This window comes from Mirounga leonina, unplaced genomic scaffold (genome assembly GCF_011800145.1).
Source record: "Mirounga leonina isolate KUSES-001 unplaced genomic scaffold, KU_Mleo_1.0 Mir_166, whole genome shotgun sequence".
NCBI lineage: Eukaryota > Metazoa > Chordata > Mammalia > Carnivora > Phocidae > Mirounga > Mirounga leonina.
The window spans coordinates 35,187,007-35,204,048 of record NW_023270418.1 but is presented as its reverse complement, the minus strand read 5'-3'; the positions used below and the strand labels follow the sequence as shown (position 1 = coordinate 35,204,048).

At 57.3% G+C, this 17,042-nt stretch overlaps 1 protein-coding gene across 2 annotated transcripts in view; it reads left to right on the top strand.

Moving 5' to 3' along the window:
• Nucleotides 1-17,042, top strand: part of SHANK2 (SH3 and multiple ankyrin repeat domains 2) — a 480,608-nt gene that overhangs the window by 321,054 nt on the left and 142,512 nt on the right. For both annotated transcript variants that reach the window (XM_035013495.1, XM_035013496.1), the window contains 2 exons: nucleotides 14,047-14,129; nucleotides 15,771-15,895. In XM_035013495.1, coding sequence (XP_034869386.1) covers nucleotides 14,047-14,129; nucleotides 15,771-15,895 — 208 coding nt within the window. The remainder of the gene's footprint in view (nucleotides 1-14,046; nucleotides 14,130-15,770; nucleotides 15,896-17,042) is intronic.

Here is a 17,042-nt window from a genome sequence, read left to right as displayed (position 1 = left end):
AGATCCTATTTCTAAAGAAGTCACATTCCACGTTTGGGGTGGACATGCATTTGGGGGAACGCTCTCCGGCCACCACACCCCCACACATATAGTCACCCGAGCACCCAGATGAGCACCGGGACCGAGACCCACCTACTGCCCCCGCTTGCGCTCCCAGCCCCTTCCCCTGCCGGCCTCAAGCTAAGGCCTGAAGAGCAAGGCTCCCCGGGGGGGGCGGGGGGGTTGTTCAGCCCCCAGAGGCAAAACTCACACACCCTGGGCCCTATGGATTTGGAAATGGATCTCGTGCGTGTTGGCAGACGGAAGTCAGGGCCTGAGGGAGGGGCACCTGTTCTGACTTGCACAAGGCACCAGGGTGGGGTGGCAGGCAGTAGTGGACCACACATCCACAGCAGAGGGAAGCTCTGGGGCCAGGCTGAGGCTCTGAGAGGGGACCCCCTGAGGTCACCAACGGAAGAAATCTCTGTGCCCACGGTGTGCCAGCACCGTTCCAGGCCCCAAGGGGTGCGTGGCCAGCAGGACAGACAGCACCCTGCCCTCCCGAGGTTCCCGTCCTAATGTGGGTGGGGGGCGGGGGGGTGCTCCAGGGACATGTGGGAAAACGAGGACATCATTTCAGCTCTCATCGATGCTGTGGGGTGGACGGGACAGACTGATGGCCTGGGGCAGATGGCTGGAACAGGCAGGGAGGCATTTCAGGGGAGGCAATGTCCCATCCTAACCAACTCCCTCTCTGCTCCGGGAGTAAGGCTCTGGTCGCACTTCTCCCCAGGCACAGGGGAAGGACAGGAGGTAGGCCTCAGGCTCCAAGTCCTGCTGGGCATGGAGGAGCTACCCCAGACTATGCACATTTCAAAAGAGGGCGCTGGGGGCCCAGGGAGGAGCCCCGTGTCCTCCCTCCATGGGTAAAGGACCGGCCTCCCCTGTGCTCGGGGAGGACCTGGCTCCTTGCAGGCAAAGGCAGGACTCTGCTGCCAAGCACCTCAGGTGGATGCCCAGCTCTGCCCCATGCCAGCTATGTGACCTTCAGCTAGTCCCAAAACCTCTCTGAGCCCCAGCTTTCTCGTCTATAAAATGGGAAAGAAGACAGTGCCTCCCTCCTAGGTTTGTTATGTGAGAGACAGGATGGCTTGGGTGCTTCACATGGTGCCGGGCATGTTGTGAAGACGGGGCCGTAGGATCATCCCCACTCGCACTGATCAGTGCGTCTCGGCACCTGCTGCTGACCGGTGGTGTTCTCAATAGTGGGGCAGGGGGAGCGGAGGAGGGAGGGAAGTTCTAGTGAGTGTCATTCAGCTTCGATAAACTCAGACATCCTGAGATCCTCTGACCGAGGAGAGTCAGTGTTGGGGCATTTGGGGAAAGGGGATAGTAAATGGGGAGCAGAAGCCGGGCTGGCTATTAAAGATAGAGAGGGAGGAGGACAAATACAGATGTAGCCTGGCCTTGGAGACAGGCACCTGGAACCAGATTGTGGTTGAGAAAGGATCTGGTCGGGGCAGGTGGAAACCACCGAACCATCGCTGGAGCGGCGAGGAGCAGGTCGGCAGCCCCAGCACAAAGGAGGACAAGACGGATGGCCTGGAATGGCCGGCCATGTGCTGGGACTCCAGCTTTAATAAAGAATAATGAGGCACGTGGCAGGGGGCGGGCGATCAGGAAATCCCGAAGAACTGGGACGTTAAGGGGAGACTCCTGGAAGCCCCCTGGAAACGCAGACCATCTGCAGCCTGGTGGCTGGGCTGACTTACGTCTCTGGAGGATTCGCCAACTTCCTGCGCCGACAGCTCTATCCAGATGCCGTGGGAAATGGCCCTGATAACTCAGGCAGAGGCATGGCAGGGAGCAGATGGAGGGGCGCATCCTGCACAGAAGAGGAACACACAGCCGGGGACAAAAGCCTGCTCTGTAAGATGGCTTCTTCTTTGGGGAACAGCTCACGGGCAGAAGTGAGTGCAAGCAACAGCAGCTTATGGGGAACAGAGCATAGGGGCGTCTCTCCGGCTCTAGAGGAGTCTGACCTCTGAGCCCTGCCTGGGCCAGGAGGACTCCCGGGGTCGTGTGTGGTGGCCCAGTGGGAAGCACCACACATCCTGGGACGTGCAGGAGAGAGAAGGCTCAGTGACACTTGCTGATTTCAAGAGGAAGACGCATGCCGCTCAGCTAGACAAGCGGAACCGCAAACACTTTCCATTTCAGTCGCTTTTCCAGAACTGAAAGCCCATCAGTTGGCCACGTTGGCCACAGAGGCTGCAGGATGCGTTAGAAGATGCAGAGTCCTCGCCCCGCCATCGACTTGGTCAGGTGCAGGCCTTGGCCCAGTTTTCCCTTCTGTCAGTCAAAGGGGCCGGTCCACACCGGGGCGAAGCTCCCATCTGTCTAACATCCTTTACTCCAGCAGGAGCTTTAGAAGGTTCCCACGTCCGCTGTGTCTGTCTGTCCCCGCCACACAGCGCACGAGCTTTGCCACAGACCGAGGAGCAGCTGGGGTGTTTTCGGAGTCCTTGCGTGGTCGACAGCATACCAGTCTTGGCTGAGATCACGAAAACCACCTCTTGGTAGCCTCCACTTTCTGAACTGAGTCAATCTGAGATGAGGGGCTGTAATTAAATCTTCCCCTGGGAAATAGAAGGTGGTGCGGGGCCTCGGGTCTGTGTCACCAGGGCATCCTGAGTCCTTGCAGCTAATGAGCAGTCCTCGGAGAAGAAGGCGTCTGGATGAGGCTTTCCCGCCCAGAACAGAGCTTGCAGGCTACTTGATTTATTGGAAAGTCTTAGCATCCGATTCTGGTCATTTGCTCGGATCTTCTCATTGACAGGCAACCTCCCCACCCTCTCTGCTCCAGCTCATGCTCTGCTCGTGTTCCATGTCCATTAGGAAGCTTCTGGCTGCAAAGAACAAGGACCCACTCACAGTGGCCGAGGTGTCCGTGGCAAGCCTGAAGGAGGGCACGTCTAGGAGCCGCTCCATGGCTCAGCGGCATCTCTGCAAGCCTCTTGGCCCCTCCCTCATGGCTGCACGTGCCCTCAGAGCAAATCCCAAGCAAGGATTTAGGGGAAGAAAAGGCAGTAGGAAGCGTCCCCTCTAAATCTCTCCCACAAGTAAAATCTTACCCAGAGGGCCCTGGAGACTTGCCCTCGAGTTTCATGGGCCTAAAGCACGCCCTGTGACCATCCAGAATGGCAAGGGAGGCTGAGAGAGTAAGTCTCTGACTCCTCCTGCGGCCGTAGCGGGAAGCGACTGGGGGAAGCACCAGGAAGCGGGCACGTGGGAGGGACAGGGCTCTCCCGGAGGTGGTGGCTGCTGAAGTGGGCTTTGAGGAATGAATAGGAGTTTGACATACAGCGAGCATGCAGGGCGTGTTCCAAGAACAGCACGCTTCTGCCGTGCCCCAGAAGACCTTCTCATGGGGCAGATGGCCAACTAATTGAAATGGGGATTGGAAAGCATGGCCCCTACCTAACTAACCACGCTGTTGAACAGTAGAACGTTCATACACACGTTCAAGCCCCAGTTCTTAGCTGCTGGGCCTCCTTAGCTTTGGCTCTGCTCGTGAGGAGGGGCATGTTTCTTTGTGTTTCAGGGAAGATTCTCCATATGATCTTTCTGGGTCTTTCTAGGGCATCTGACAGATGACCTCATTTCTAAAAAGTGTTTTCCTTAGGTCTTTTCTGAAGCTCAGATGTCGTGTCAAACTAGGTACTTGTATACAGTGATGTAAGTATGGCTTGTGTAGGAGGATTAAGACTTTTCCTGGCTTTTGTGATATGTGGTCACAGGGGAGTTATTTTGAGGCACTCAAGTATACGTATCGTTTGTGTCAATTCAAGTGGCTTTAGAACATTTGGGCCGGGATTTTAGAGCCTATGGCCCCAGGACCAAATCTGACCCACTGCTGCTTGTTGTCAATAAAGTTTTATTGGAACACAGCCCACCGGTTGATGTACATAGTGTCGTGACTGCCCTTGAGCCACAAGCAGCAGAGTGAGTAGCTGTAACAGGAACCACAGAGCCTGCAAAGCTTGAAATATTTACTCTCTGGCCCTTTACAGAAGGAGTTTGACAACCCCTGATCTAGAATGTTTGCAGAGCCCCTTTCGAAGGACTTACGCAGGTGCTCCCCGTGAAAATGTGTCTATTTCAAACTCTGAGCAACTTTAGAACTGCCCCTTTGGTGAAGGCAACCTCTTCTATAAGCATTAGCCCTGGGAACAGAAACAAGATATTCTATGGGAAGAGATTGGTGGTCTGGGGGTGGACGGTAGCAATGGCCAGACCCTACCCTCCAGCCGGGGCCTGGTCTGGGTGTCTCATGCCCTCTCACCTTAGAGGTCAGTGCTGTCTGGTTGGCCAGGTGGGCCCCCAAGCCCCTCACCCAGCCCAAGTTCATCACCCCTCTCCAAAGCCAGGAGGGTCATGCCTACGTTCGGTCTGGCTCCCACGGAAGGACACAGCTTCCAGTGTTAGAGCTGTGGACAACGTCAGTCCACCGCTCCCTGAGGGACTTGGGAATGGTTTGCCCATAGCCCACTCAGCGTGGTCTTTCTGGGTGAGTTTCAAGACCAACAGATGGGGCAGGCCTGGCCTCTCGCTGTAATTACCACAGGAAGAAAAGTCATAAACAGCCCCCTTCTGCACTCCTAGCGAAATGTCAGGCGGTTGTACTATTCCCCTGACTTTTTGTTTTTTAAAAAAATATTCAGGACCAAAGGCAAAGGTTTACAAGTTGGACTTGCTACTGGCTGAGCCGTGTGGCCCTAGGCAGACCGTCCCCCTCCAGCTTCATGGACTCTCCACCGTGAATGATCCCACTGCCCGCCGGGCCAGGAGGGGGGCGGAGGTAGACCGTGGGAGAAGGTTTCATGGAGCTGTGGGTGCCGAGCCCTCCTGCAGGCAGTGATGGAGGGGGGCACCCAGCTCCTCCCAGCTTGGCCAGGTCCAGCCTGGTTTTATTTTTATTATTTTTTTATTTTTATTTTTTAAAGATTTTATTTATTTGTTTGAGAGAGAGACACACAGCGAGAGAGGGAACAGAAGCAGGGGGAGTGGGAGAGGGAGAAGCAGGCTTCCCGCGGAGCAGGGAGCCCGATGTGGGACTCGATCCCAGGACCCTGGGATCATGACCTGAGCCGAAGGCAGACGCTTAATGACTGAGCCACCCAGGCGCCCCTCAGCCTGGTTTTAAAAACCGAAAGCTCCCTGTGTCCTGGGCTGCCCAGAGCACTGGGTCACCTCATCTGCTCGCAGATCGTATGTGAGAGTCCCGGGTTCAGGCTTCGTTCTGAGTCAGGAAGTGTCAAGTGCCTACTGGAATATTCTGATTTTCCATCTTACAGACAGGAAAACCCAAGCCCAGTGTGGGCGAGGGTCCTGTCCAAGGCCCCACTTCCAGCTGGGGTCCCCACCTGAGCCTTTCCCGTTCCAAGGCGGCCGTCTTCCCTCTTAGACCCCATCTCCTTTCCTCTCCGCAGGGAGCGATGACCACCTCCCGTCGTTATTTTGTTCGCATTTCGGCTGTGTCTTTGTCTTCTGCACCAGCCGCTCTTGGCAGGTAACATGCCTGCTAGTACTTAGGAAATGCTTTTGGGTGATATATTACAAAGTAATGAGACAATTTAATTTGAATCAAGTTCTTTGCACATTATTGTTTCTATTAGGAAAAACTTGTATTGCTTATCACGTTAGCGATGAGGAGGAACACCAGGCAGGGTGTTTTCATAATCGCCGATCTGGAGCCACAGATCCTCCTGTATGAGTGCGTCTCTGCTGAGTGGGTGTGTGGGCTCCATGGGGACGGAGCCCATGTCCTCACCGGTGCCCCGTGAGATGCCGCCTCCCTGCCCGTGGAGCAAGATGGGCTCTCAGGAGCCAGGAGCAGCGTCAGTTGTGAATGAATTGCCACACTCCTAACTTCCTGCACGTGACGTAAGAGGCCGTGCACAGGCTGTGTCTCAGAACACCAAGATGGCACCGAACGTGGGCTTCATCTCGCCCGGGAATTAGGGCAGCCTCCTGCCTGCGTGGGGCGGGGGAGGCAAGAGGGCAGCACCAGGTACTCCCCGGCCAGGAAGCAGGATGCAGGGAGTGGCAGCGAGCGTGGACAAGGGCTGAGAGGCAGCAGCTTAGCGGCAAGTGACAGATGACGCGGGGAACACCGCCCCCCCCGCTTGCTTGCGGCTGCCAGGCCTTCCCAGGGATGAGCCCCGGCTCTGCCCCTGCCCGCCCATGGAGCGGCCCTCTGTGCCGCCCTAGAGCCAGCACCACCGCGGTGATCTGGGCCGCCTGCCCGCGCCTGGCATCTCTGTGCAGCTGGGACACCTGTTGAGGCCACAGGCACCCCCTCAGCGGAGCTGACGGGCTCTCTGTGTAGCCTCATCCTTCCTGATTGGCAGAGCCTGGAAATTTCTAGGACAGCCACTGTCATTCCCCATCCCTGGAGGTCCCTCTTTCTAATAGTGTCCCAGTTCCTGCCTGCATGAAGCTGTCACCGGAATGTGTTCACCAGGGGAGTGACCGAGACGAGGCTTCTCTCGGGCTTCTGTTTCCCTGCCCCGGGGAGGGCGGGGATGCCCCCACAACCGCTCCTTGCGATAAGTGCACCAGCCTCCCTAACGGGAGTCCTCCCAGGGCCCCCACCGTGCTCCAGCGGTCCCAGCCCAGACCCGCCACCGTATGTACGGCCCACGTGCGGTGGACCTCGCTGGGGAGAAGCTCTGCAGTGATCTGGGGAATTTTGCCTTTGAACCCGTGTGCCTGTGAGTAGCTCCTTGCGGTAATTCCCCTGAGGCTCCTGCGAATTCTTTGCCCTCAGCCACATACCCAAAAATTCTTTCAAACTGAGAAGATCCGATTTGCCCGTGGTTTTTGCATGCAGTGATATGTTTGTGGATACAAAACTTAATGAGTAATGAGGTTGACTCCACGTTAGATTTCAGAGACACTCAATTAAGCACGGGCCGATTTGCATGTGGCTGTTGGCTCTTCGGATTTCACGGCCGGTGGATTTTGTTTTCCAGGTCACAAGCGTGTCTGTGGGACCTCACAAAGCGTTGAGGCCACCAGGGGCTGGGTTGTAGGGCCGGATTGCTGCAACGTCCCTGCTGCCTCCCAGCCGGCAGCTCTGCACCCCTCCCCACCGCTCCCGCAGCCCCGAAGGGGGTCAGCCCGCCCGACTCACGGCATGGCCCCCATCTGTGTGTGCCCACTCCTGCTGACTCCGGGCACAGCGCCCTCCCGCCTTGGTGCCTCGTCTGACATCCGGTGCACGCTGGTGGCTTGGGACAGGTGTGACCAGCAGCACCAGCAGATGACCCTGGGCATGAATCGTGGAACGTGGTTGTCGGACATTCCTGTCACTGTGCAAGTCACCCCTGGGTCAATCCAGCATGACGCAGGCCTGGCCACAAAGGGCTAGTGGAAGAAGGTGGAACTGTGGTGTTCTCTCGTTGTAGCCTTCTTGGGTGACACTGGGGACGAGCAGGGGCTGCCCCGGGCCTGCACCCCAGCCTCTCGCCGCCCAGCTGCATTCCCTGGACCTGGCCCTGGGTGGGCAGGCAGCTGACACCCACAGCCCTGTGTGATTGGCCTCTCTCTGGTGTACCTCCAAACATTTATCATGTAGTCCCACTTCCTTCTGGAATGTTCTCCTCTTCCTCTTACCTCTCTAGCCTTGTGACCCATTCACGCCTGCTCCTGTGTCAGCCCTCCTCCTACAGGAAGTCCCCCAGCCTGGTTCTCACAACACCGTATCCTGCACACTCCTGTGACTGTCGGAGTTAATACTTGTCTTCCCACTTGCCCGTTGTAAGAGTTTCCCGAGGCTTCTGTAACAAATGACCATGGGCTGAGGATACAGAAGTGCATTCTCCCCAGTTCTGGAGGCTGGAAGTCTGAGCTCACGGTGTCGGCAGGGCTGTGTCCCTCCAAGGGGGAGGGGGGGCCCTACCACAGCTCTTCCAGCTTCCAGCGTTTGCCGGAAATCCTTGGTGTTCCTTGGTCTGTGGCTGCATCCCTCCAATCTCTGCCTCTGTCTGTCTTCACCTGGCTTCTCTGACCCAGGTGCCTCTGTGCCCCAAATCTCCCTCTCTTTTCCCTTAAAAGGACCGGTTGTTGGTTTTAGGGCCCTCACTAAATCCAGGGGGGGATCTCATCTTGAGATCCTTAACTAAACACATTTGCGAAGACCCTGTCTCCAAACAAGGGCACATGTCCTGGGCCCGGGAAGTTAGGATTTGAGCACGTCTTCTGCGGGGCCACCAATTCAACACACCACACCTGACGTCTCCGTAAGGGCCAGACTGGGCCTGGTTTGGTCTCCGCAAAGTGCCAAGTATCCAGTCCATCCCCTGGCACTTAGTAGGTACTCAGTGAGTTATGGCTGCATTCGTATACTAATGAATGTAGCTTAGCCCCTGGTCCTGGCTGCTCCTGAACTTCATTCAGCCCTACACCAAAACCCAGTCTCGGTGGAGCAGGGAAGAAATGTAGCTATCTGACCTGATGGTCCCATCCTAGCCCAGGTCCGGAGGGCTCTGGGTGAAGCCATCTGGTCTACCCCAACAGTCCCGTGCTCGAGGTTAAAATGCGCGCCGTGATCCTTCCCTGCGTGCTCGCACATCTCAGCCACCCCAGGCCTGGCTTCCTGTGACTCTCCCTCCTCCGGGATCAGGCGCCGCTGCCAAGGGAGCTTGTTCGGGACTGATGAATCCTAAATACGCTAGCAGACATCCTTGGCACCTGCTTCCTCCCGGACCAGGTGAACGGCTGCCTCCCCTGTAGGTCCGTGGCAGGACCCGCTGGGAGAAAGTGGACCTTGGGCCACAGTTGTAGCCACTTGATGCCTGGACACCTGTGGTCTTGTGGGTCAGACGCCAGGAGGAGTATGTTCGGGCCCGCCAGTGGCGTGGGGACTCGGGGCCCACTGTGTGGCCAGCCCTGATTTCCGTGATCCTCTTGTCTTGTTCCAAGTGAGTTCAGTAAACTCTACTGTGGTGGGCAGCGGGACTGCTGGGTGAGTGAGAACACGGAAACCTTTCGTGGTCTCTGCCACGTGGCTCCCAGGAGAGCTTCGAAATGGAGCCGTCTCCCAGTGTTGATGTGGGTCTCTGTGGATACCTCTTACATTCTTCAAGGCAGCCAGTGGCCTATATTCCATCTTTGTACGAACTAGAAAAAATTGCTTGCCCCTTCCTCAAGGCACTTTACTTCCATCTGTGCCCAAATAACCATAATGAATACAGGGTTCTGTGATGGCCATCACGTAAACGGTACCCTCTGTAGTCACACTGGGCGCAGCCGGCACAGCTGTACTTGCTGGGGCTAGATGCCCGCCCCTTTGCCTTCTGCAGCTCCTGCTACAGGAAACTGGCAAAGAAGGGGATGTTTTGTGTTCATTAAAATGCCTTCCCACCCTATTCAGAAAACACATTTGAAGACGGCACGTCTAGGTAACGTTTTTTTTGTGTAGCCAACAAACCCAGGTAGAATCTCACCAAGAATAGGCATTGTGCCACTTAGGGAGATTCAGAGAGGAGCAAGGCATTGATGTTTGCTCCCAAGAAGCCCACAGTTGATGGGTTAGTGGGTGAGAAGGGTCCCCTCAGAGGCTTGGGCCCGGCTCGAAGGCACCGTTGGGGAGAGAATGTGTGACATTGACTGTCGTTGGGAGGGTTTGGGATGGCTTCGCCTAGGGCAGAGAGCCTGTGAGTGACCAGTGGTGGGGAGGGCATGGCAGGCAAAGGGAACACAGAGCACAAGGCAGTGAGGCGTGAAGGGCCCATGTATGAGCACTTGGGTAAAAGACAAGGCCAACGGTAGAGCGTTTCAGGGAGTGAAAACGAGCCGGGGGGACCCTGCAGGAAGGCGGGCAGTGACTGGAGTCCGGGGCAGGGGGCAGATGCAAAGCAGGGGTGTAGGGTGGTCACGAGGGCTGGGCTGCTGGTTTCACCAGGCCGTGTCCCCAGGGACCAGGTGGCACCAAGTTCAGCAGCGTGGGGCCCACGTGGGCACCAAGGCAGTGTCCCCGCGAAGGCAGCTCCCATGCGTTTGGGATGCATCTGGGGAGCAGGGCTGCTGGTGCACGGCCAGGCTGGCCGGGCTGAGGCCTCATGGCTTCTGGTTTCTGGGGCTTCAGCCCAGCTCCCGAGGCAGCTTGCAGAAGCCGCGTCCGCCTGCCACAGCTTGCGCGTGTGGCCATGGCTGTCATCCTGAGACAGCTTTTAGATTCATAAACCAGCTTAAGGAGCCCTCTGAGAGTTTCTCATCTCCAGGCAGGTTCCTCCCAAAGGCCCGGGGGTGGGAATGCCCAGTCTGATTTGTGGGGGTAGAGGGAACTCTGCGCGTTTGTGCCGTTCGGATGAAACTAGACGTGAGCTCCTGTTTCAAGGGAACGACGCTTGCATTTGGATCTCCCGCTGCTTTTCACGGTTTGCTACAAAGACCGTCGCTTCTAATGGCCTGGGACTTCCCTCCCGCTTGTGTCTCGGGCTGCCTGGGCCCAGCCCACCACCTGCAGTAGGCACTCCATGATGCTGAGCTGCTCCTGCCCTCTGGATGCGACCCAGGATCCAGGGATTGTCCCAGTTGGAGGCGTGTTCACTGAGACCCTTCACTGGCTGGCGGTGTTCCTTCGCCGCCTCCCCTGACACACCCAAGCTCGACCCCTACCTTGTGTTCACGCCCGTTCTGCTGCAGCCCACGGACGTGATGGGTGCGTGACACCCTTTGCTGGGCACTGCGGGCGTCTGGGGTGATGCCGTCCAGGAGCCCTGTCTCCCAAGGGATCGGGCACGAGACGGCCATTTCCCTGTTAGGGGGCCTTATTCCAGTTGCCCCCCAAAGTGCCTGCCAGACAAATATCACTGCCTCTACTTCGCAGGTGGGGACACTGAGGCTCTGAGCAGCTGAGTTGGTAAACGCCTGAGGTGGGATTCAAACCCAGGTCTGTCTGTGAATAAAAATAAGACGGGGTCATGAGGGGCAGGGGCCGGGGGCTGCTTAGATCCTGAAGTAAAGCAGGATGGAAGAGACCAGAATCCTTCTTCGTATCGGAGACTAAGGAGTTTGGTGCTTGCTCAACAAGCAGGATGCAGCCACACGGACTGGGGGCAAGATGGTGGCAGCCCCGAGTGGGAGTCAGGACATGCTTCGGCGAGGGAGGAGTTGCTGGGAGGGCTCAGAGGGCTCAGAGAGGGGCTCCGTCGTTAGCCCGGGAGGGGTCCCGGGGAGGAGGAGGAGGAGGGGCGTTGGCACGTGCAAACCCTCTCTGAGCAGGGTCGCAGTTACTAACACGTGCTGCATGCCTGGGCTGCTGTAGGTTACTTCGTCAACTCCTCCTCGGCCCACAGGGCATGTTTTGCTCCTCATCCCATTTTGCAGAGTGGGACACTGAGGCTGTGAAGGTCAGAGTGACCTTGGGTCAGAGCACAGCTGGGATCGGAGCCGAGTTCCCTGCAATGCCGGTGCCACCCCTCGCCGCCCCCCACAGCAGACCACCCCCGTGCGGTCACCGGGGTGCTGTTGCGCTGGCCCCAACAAGCTCCCCATCGTGGGGGGACATCGGGGAGGAAACATACAGTCGCCTGCAAGCCGCACAAAGCCTGAGGCGGCATTTGGTCCTGCCGGCAGAGTCAGCCCGTGGTAGGGTCGCCGCCTGGAATGCAACACAGGTGGTGGGTGTCGGGGGCCGCTTGTGCTCCCGGGGGAGATAGGGCTCAGGACCCGCAGGGCAGTCATCGTCTTTCTGGGGCTTCGGGGGCTGCTGGCCAGCAGCTACTCATGCAGAGGGCGGGGCCCTCACGAGCCTTCCCCTAGAGAAGCGGGTCGCAGGGCTGGCACCTGCTCGGTGCCCGAGGCAGCCACCGGGCCAGGGCCCTCCCCCTTGAGGAGTTCAGCGGGAAGCGAGGCAGGTGGGAAGGCAGGCCAGGTCTGCGTCCTGGTTGGGGGAGGCTTCCTGGAGACAGGAAGGTGGTCAGCCGGGCACAGGGTCCGCTCACTACAGAGCTTCCGCCTGCCCCCAGTTCCTCCTGCCTTGTGGTTCCCCAGGTCCTGGCTAACTGCCAGCCTTTTGCTATTTCTGATGGCAGCTGATGGCTCCCTGGGGCTCCCTTGGCCTACCACACCGTCCTGGGAGTTGCCCCATCTGACCTCACAGTTGCCCCATGGCTTCTTGCCGCCTTGCAATGCGAGGGCGAGGTTTAGAGGTTTTAGGGAGCCCCATCACCTGCTAAAGGCCAGGCCAGCCGTGTGACCCTGGGGCTCCCTGTGCCCAGGGTAGCAGGCAGAGCAAGAGCACCGGGACAGAACCCCTCCTCGAGTCTTAGACCACCCTAGACCCGTCATCCCCAATTGCATGGGCTGTCGGCTGTGAAAGTAAGTGTCTGCACTCTGCCAGCCCTTTCTTGGAAGACAGGGTCACCCTGGCAAGTTCTGTTGCATGCTTGTCCGCCGCAAGGGCAGGAGCTCGGGACTGGGTCAGGACCTGCGTGCATTCTCCAGCTGTGTCCCCCAGCCTCTCTGAGGCTCCCCTGCCTCATCTGCACGCTGGGAAACTCTCAGCAGCCCATCGCTCTGTCCAAGCACCCCTGTCCCTTTTCCTCCTGGGGCCTGATCTGGGTTGGCTGAACTGCTCCCAGTTGGCTGCATGCTGGGGCCCTGCGCTCCCTGCAGGCTGTGAGTCCAGTGCTGGACAAAGCTGACCTTCAGTTGTCTGTGACTTCGAGCCTGTTTGCACGTTGCTCCCACTGTTGGCTAGCTGCGTCCCCCAGTCTCCCGCTCCAAGCCAGGGGCCTGCTGAATTCCTCAGGACCCCGGGCATGCAGCCCTCTCTTGGCCAGCCCCTTAGGACCCTGGAGAAAGCCTCTCCACATAGCATCCTGCCCCTCCTCCTTCCCTGCGCAGTGGCCTGGCCTTCCAGCTGCCGACTTACTTACTTCCGGGGCAGCAGCGAGTCCTGGGGGGAGGCTGCCCCTGGAAGGTGGGGAGGGAGGGCCACCGTTCAGCCCCGGCCGTGTGGCCCGCCAGGAAGTCCACTCCTGTCCCGCGCCCCCGGGTGCCTCCAGGGGTGGACAGTTATGTGGCAAAGCGCCCTTACTGTAAATGATGGGAGGCTTTGGCAGCTGAAGCAAAGTTGGAGCTTTTGGGTTTCTTTCCTTTAAAAAAAAAAAAAAAATGCTGTGCCAAGAGGCAGGCGGTGTGGCTTTGGGCCGTCTGTCCAAGGGGATAGCCCCCAAGCCCCCTGCTCCCTGTCCCTACGGCTCATCATCCCCTAAAGGAGACCATGCCGTTCAACACCATGGCTTTGGTGTCGCTGGAGTGACCTGCCTCCTCCTGCTAGGAGCCCCCCCCACCCCGGCAGCGCCCCGGCCGCCCCCTCCGCCAGCCTGCGGTTTCTCTGTGCCGGATGACGCCGTGCAGAGGCTGCCGTGGCATTGTGGGCTCCCTGGTGGTTGTCGGGACACCACATTCATTCGGGCCGGGAGGGAGGGGTCGCTGCCGCTCGGCGCCGGCTCGTGCGGAGAGCAAATAGAATCTGATTTTTGAAAACCCCTTCAGGAAGAAGAAGAAGGAGAAAAAAAAAAAAAACCAAAAACCTGCTGCCTCATTTCTCCTCTGGCTGATTTCAGCGGGCTCCCCTGGAAGATGCATCAGCCCGGGTGCCCTGGCTCTGCTGCGCCTGGTGGCTCTGGGCCACTTACTTTCTTTGCCTCTGGGTGCCCGGAGCCAGCCCGCGCTGCCATGGCTCGGTGGCCTCCCCACCATGCCTGACTCCTTCCTGCCGCTCGCTCGCTCGGCTCCGCTCCGGCTCTGCCTCTGCCGGCCCCCCCCCCCGAGCCCCATTGTGCCGAGCCCGCCTATCCCGTTCGCCGGCCCCCCCAGCTGCCTCCGCTCCTCCTGCTCCCTGTGCTGCTTAGTTTCCTCCATGCTGCCTGGATCCGGCGAGCAGGGTGATTAATTGGCTATGATGATGAACGTCCCCGGCGGAGGATCAGCCACGGTGATGATGACGGGTTACAATAATGGTCGCTATCCCCGGAATTCTCTCTACAGTGACTGCATTATCGAGGAGAAGACAGTGGTCCTGCAGAAGAAGGACAATGAGGGTTTTGGATTCGTGCTCCGAGGGGCGAAAGGTAAGAGCGGCTGCTCCCAGTCTGGGTGCATTCCCATGTTGTGTGAGTGTGAGTGAGTGTGTGTGTGTGTGTGTGTATGCATACCGTATGAAAATGCTCCCCGGCTCAGAAAGAAGCCTTCTTCCTGGGGGCACTTGGTTGCTAGACAACCATGTTCTTGAACATATTCTGCCGTACTCAGAAAACATCGGGGCTTCCTTTAGGAATATTTTCAATTTTCTGTGCACAGTATTGCTCTGAACGAGCTCTCGCTGTCTCTCTCTCCCTCCCCCCACTCGTTTTTTTGTTTTGTTTTGTTTTTTTAATCGTGGGTTTAATCTATATTTTGTGGTTTAGTTCAGCCCAACTGTGGCTGGTTTTGGAGCTCCTGGTCTCAGGTATCCAGAATGACCCGGTGCTGAGTTTCAGATCTCTAGGAACTGCCCCATTCTGGGAGTGGGCTTTGGCTCCAAGTGCGGCGGCGTCTGTGTGTGCCCGTCTCTAAGGTGACTTTGCAAAGGAAATGTGGCAAGATGGTCCCCTCCGCCGTGGACTGAGCCGGCAGCGTACACGTCATGTGGCCTGGGGTGGGGGGCTCTGGGGATGCATCCCATGGCAGTGCACCCCCCCACACACCAGCCCTTCACTTGGGGGCTTCCCTTTCAAAAGAAAACAAAATGGCATCAGCTCCCCGGGAGAGGAGACATCTGTCCACCGCGTGTGTGGGTAAGCCATGTGTAAGTTTCATGTCAGAGGCTCTGCGCTGTGCCGGGTCCTGCACCTGAGCTAGGAAAGGCCTCCTTCCCTGGGCGGCAGCCCCACCTGCCCCGAAACTCAGGCTGCCCAGGAGCCATCTGTCCAGAGAGAGAAAGAGAAGATGAATCTGTCCCTGTGTGTGTGTCTGTGTGTGTGTGTGTGTATGACTGTCTGAGTGGTGTTCTGTCCCCTCCCCCTGCTGGGGTCATCTTCATCTTCCCACCCACCCACCCCTGGCTGCTCATAACTACCCAAGGGAGTCCATCTCTTGCCCTGGAGTTTTGCTCGGCAGCCATGTGGGGCCCAGGTACCAAGGCTCAGCTCTGCTGAGGAGCGGGGGCCCAGCCTTCCCGTGGGTGCTGGCCGCAGAGTGGTCGCTGAGAGCCGGGCTCCCTGCAGACAGAATTCGTAAGCACATTCCAAATCCGCAGCCACCCACTGGGTCAGCGTTATGATCTGTCCATGCTCCAAGTTGAATTCCCTTGGTTGCGAGTCTACGTAGATATAAATTTGGCAAGGGGTTCATTGTGGTGTTTCTGGAGCTGTGTGTGGTTATGGGGGGAACTTTTCCATTTTTAGAACTGAAAATGTTTAGTCACTGATGCTTTTAAAGAAAATGACAGGCATGTACATAAAGACATGTACAGCAGAGCACATTATTCGGTGTTTTTAACAGAAAGGCCAAGAGATATGTTGGCACCAAAATGCAGTTGGCTTCATCGCTTGAGTTGGGGTTGACCCATGACTGTGAGAGGCAAGCCCTTCCCAGGGGAGAGCAGGCCTGGAGCACCCACTTCCAATGGGAGACATACACACCCCCTTTCTCTCAGGGGCCCTTGAGGGGCCGGGGCTGCCAACCTGGAAACACCACCCAGGCTTGTACTGAGGTATTCCTTGTCTTCCCAGCGGATACACCCATTGAAGAATTCACGCCAACGCCGGCGTTCCCAGCCCTGCAGTACCTGGAGTCCGTGGATGAAGGAGGGGTGGCATGGCAAGCCGGACTGAGGACTGGGGACTTCCTGATTGAGGTAGGGACACGGGTGTTTATATCTTTCTGCTTGGGGAGAGTGCCGACTCTCTTAGGGTTGGGGTCCATGGTTTTAGCAGCGCGGCCATTGAGCCAGACCTAGGGGGACTCACGGAGGCTGCCGTGGACCCGTGTCGATTGGTTATTTCCTGATCCATCCATTGTGGATGCCATTTCCTGTGGACTCGTGTGTTTGGATTGTCTTTAAGGCCTTGGCTGTAACTCTTGGGAGGTGGAAATGTTCATGGAAGTTGGCCATTGGTCTTGAAGTAGAAGGTAGAAGGAAGAGATACATGGTTTCCGTGATGTTGGGGATGCACATGGATCTATGTGTGGTTCACTTGTAGCTGTACAAATAAACACCAGTAGGGGCCATTGCCCATTCTTGTGCCTTCAGGGCAGGATGGAGGGTGCTGTGCTGTGGCTCTTGCTTGCCTGAGGTCTGTAACCTTGGTGGCTGAGAGACCATTGATTTGTAAGTTGCAGTAACTGGCCAGGCAGATGATGGCCTTCAAAGACCAAGGAGCACGTGCAAGACGGGCAGTTGGCACAAAAAGGAAATTATTAAATCCAGATGCTTTGAAAACCAGCTTTTGCTAGTTGGTAAAAGGAGGGAGCATTCTCTTCCTTTGAAGAATCCCACTAGACCCCAGTGCCATGTTTCTTGAGCTTTTGCTAGAGTTAGCACCGTGGTGTGTGTGAGGTGTCCGAGCTGTGAGCACATCCGAGCTCCCTGCCTTTTGCGGGTTTAGGTATTACTTTCAGTCTTGTTGTGCAAAGGACTCTGTTACTCTTTAGAAATATTAAGAATAAAAGAGCATGTTGTACCTTGGAAAAATTATTCTTAAGGGGTTCGGTTTGCTCCAGTGGCCCTCCTTGGGAGTTCATGTTTCTTGGAAAAGCATTCTGAGCCCAGTCTCATCTACATCTGCACATGGCGGGTAGAAGGGGTGGATACAGGGTGACCCTGCCACTGGGCCAGACGCTTGCTCGTTATACAGAGGAGACCCAGACCCTGGCGAGCTGGCCACTGAGAGCCGGTCTCCCCCTTATGCCTGAGCTTCCCAGGGTGCTGCTGAGCTCAGGTTTGTTCATGATCTCCTTAGTGCCTCTCGAGGCTGGTGGACTGAAGGAAATCCAGAAGGAAA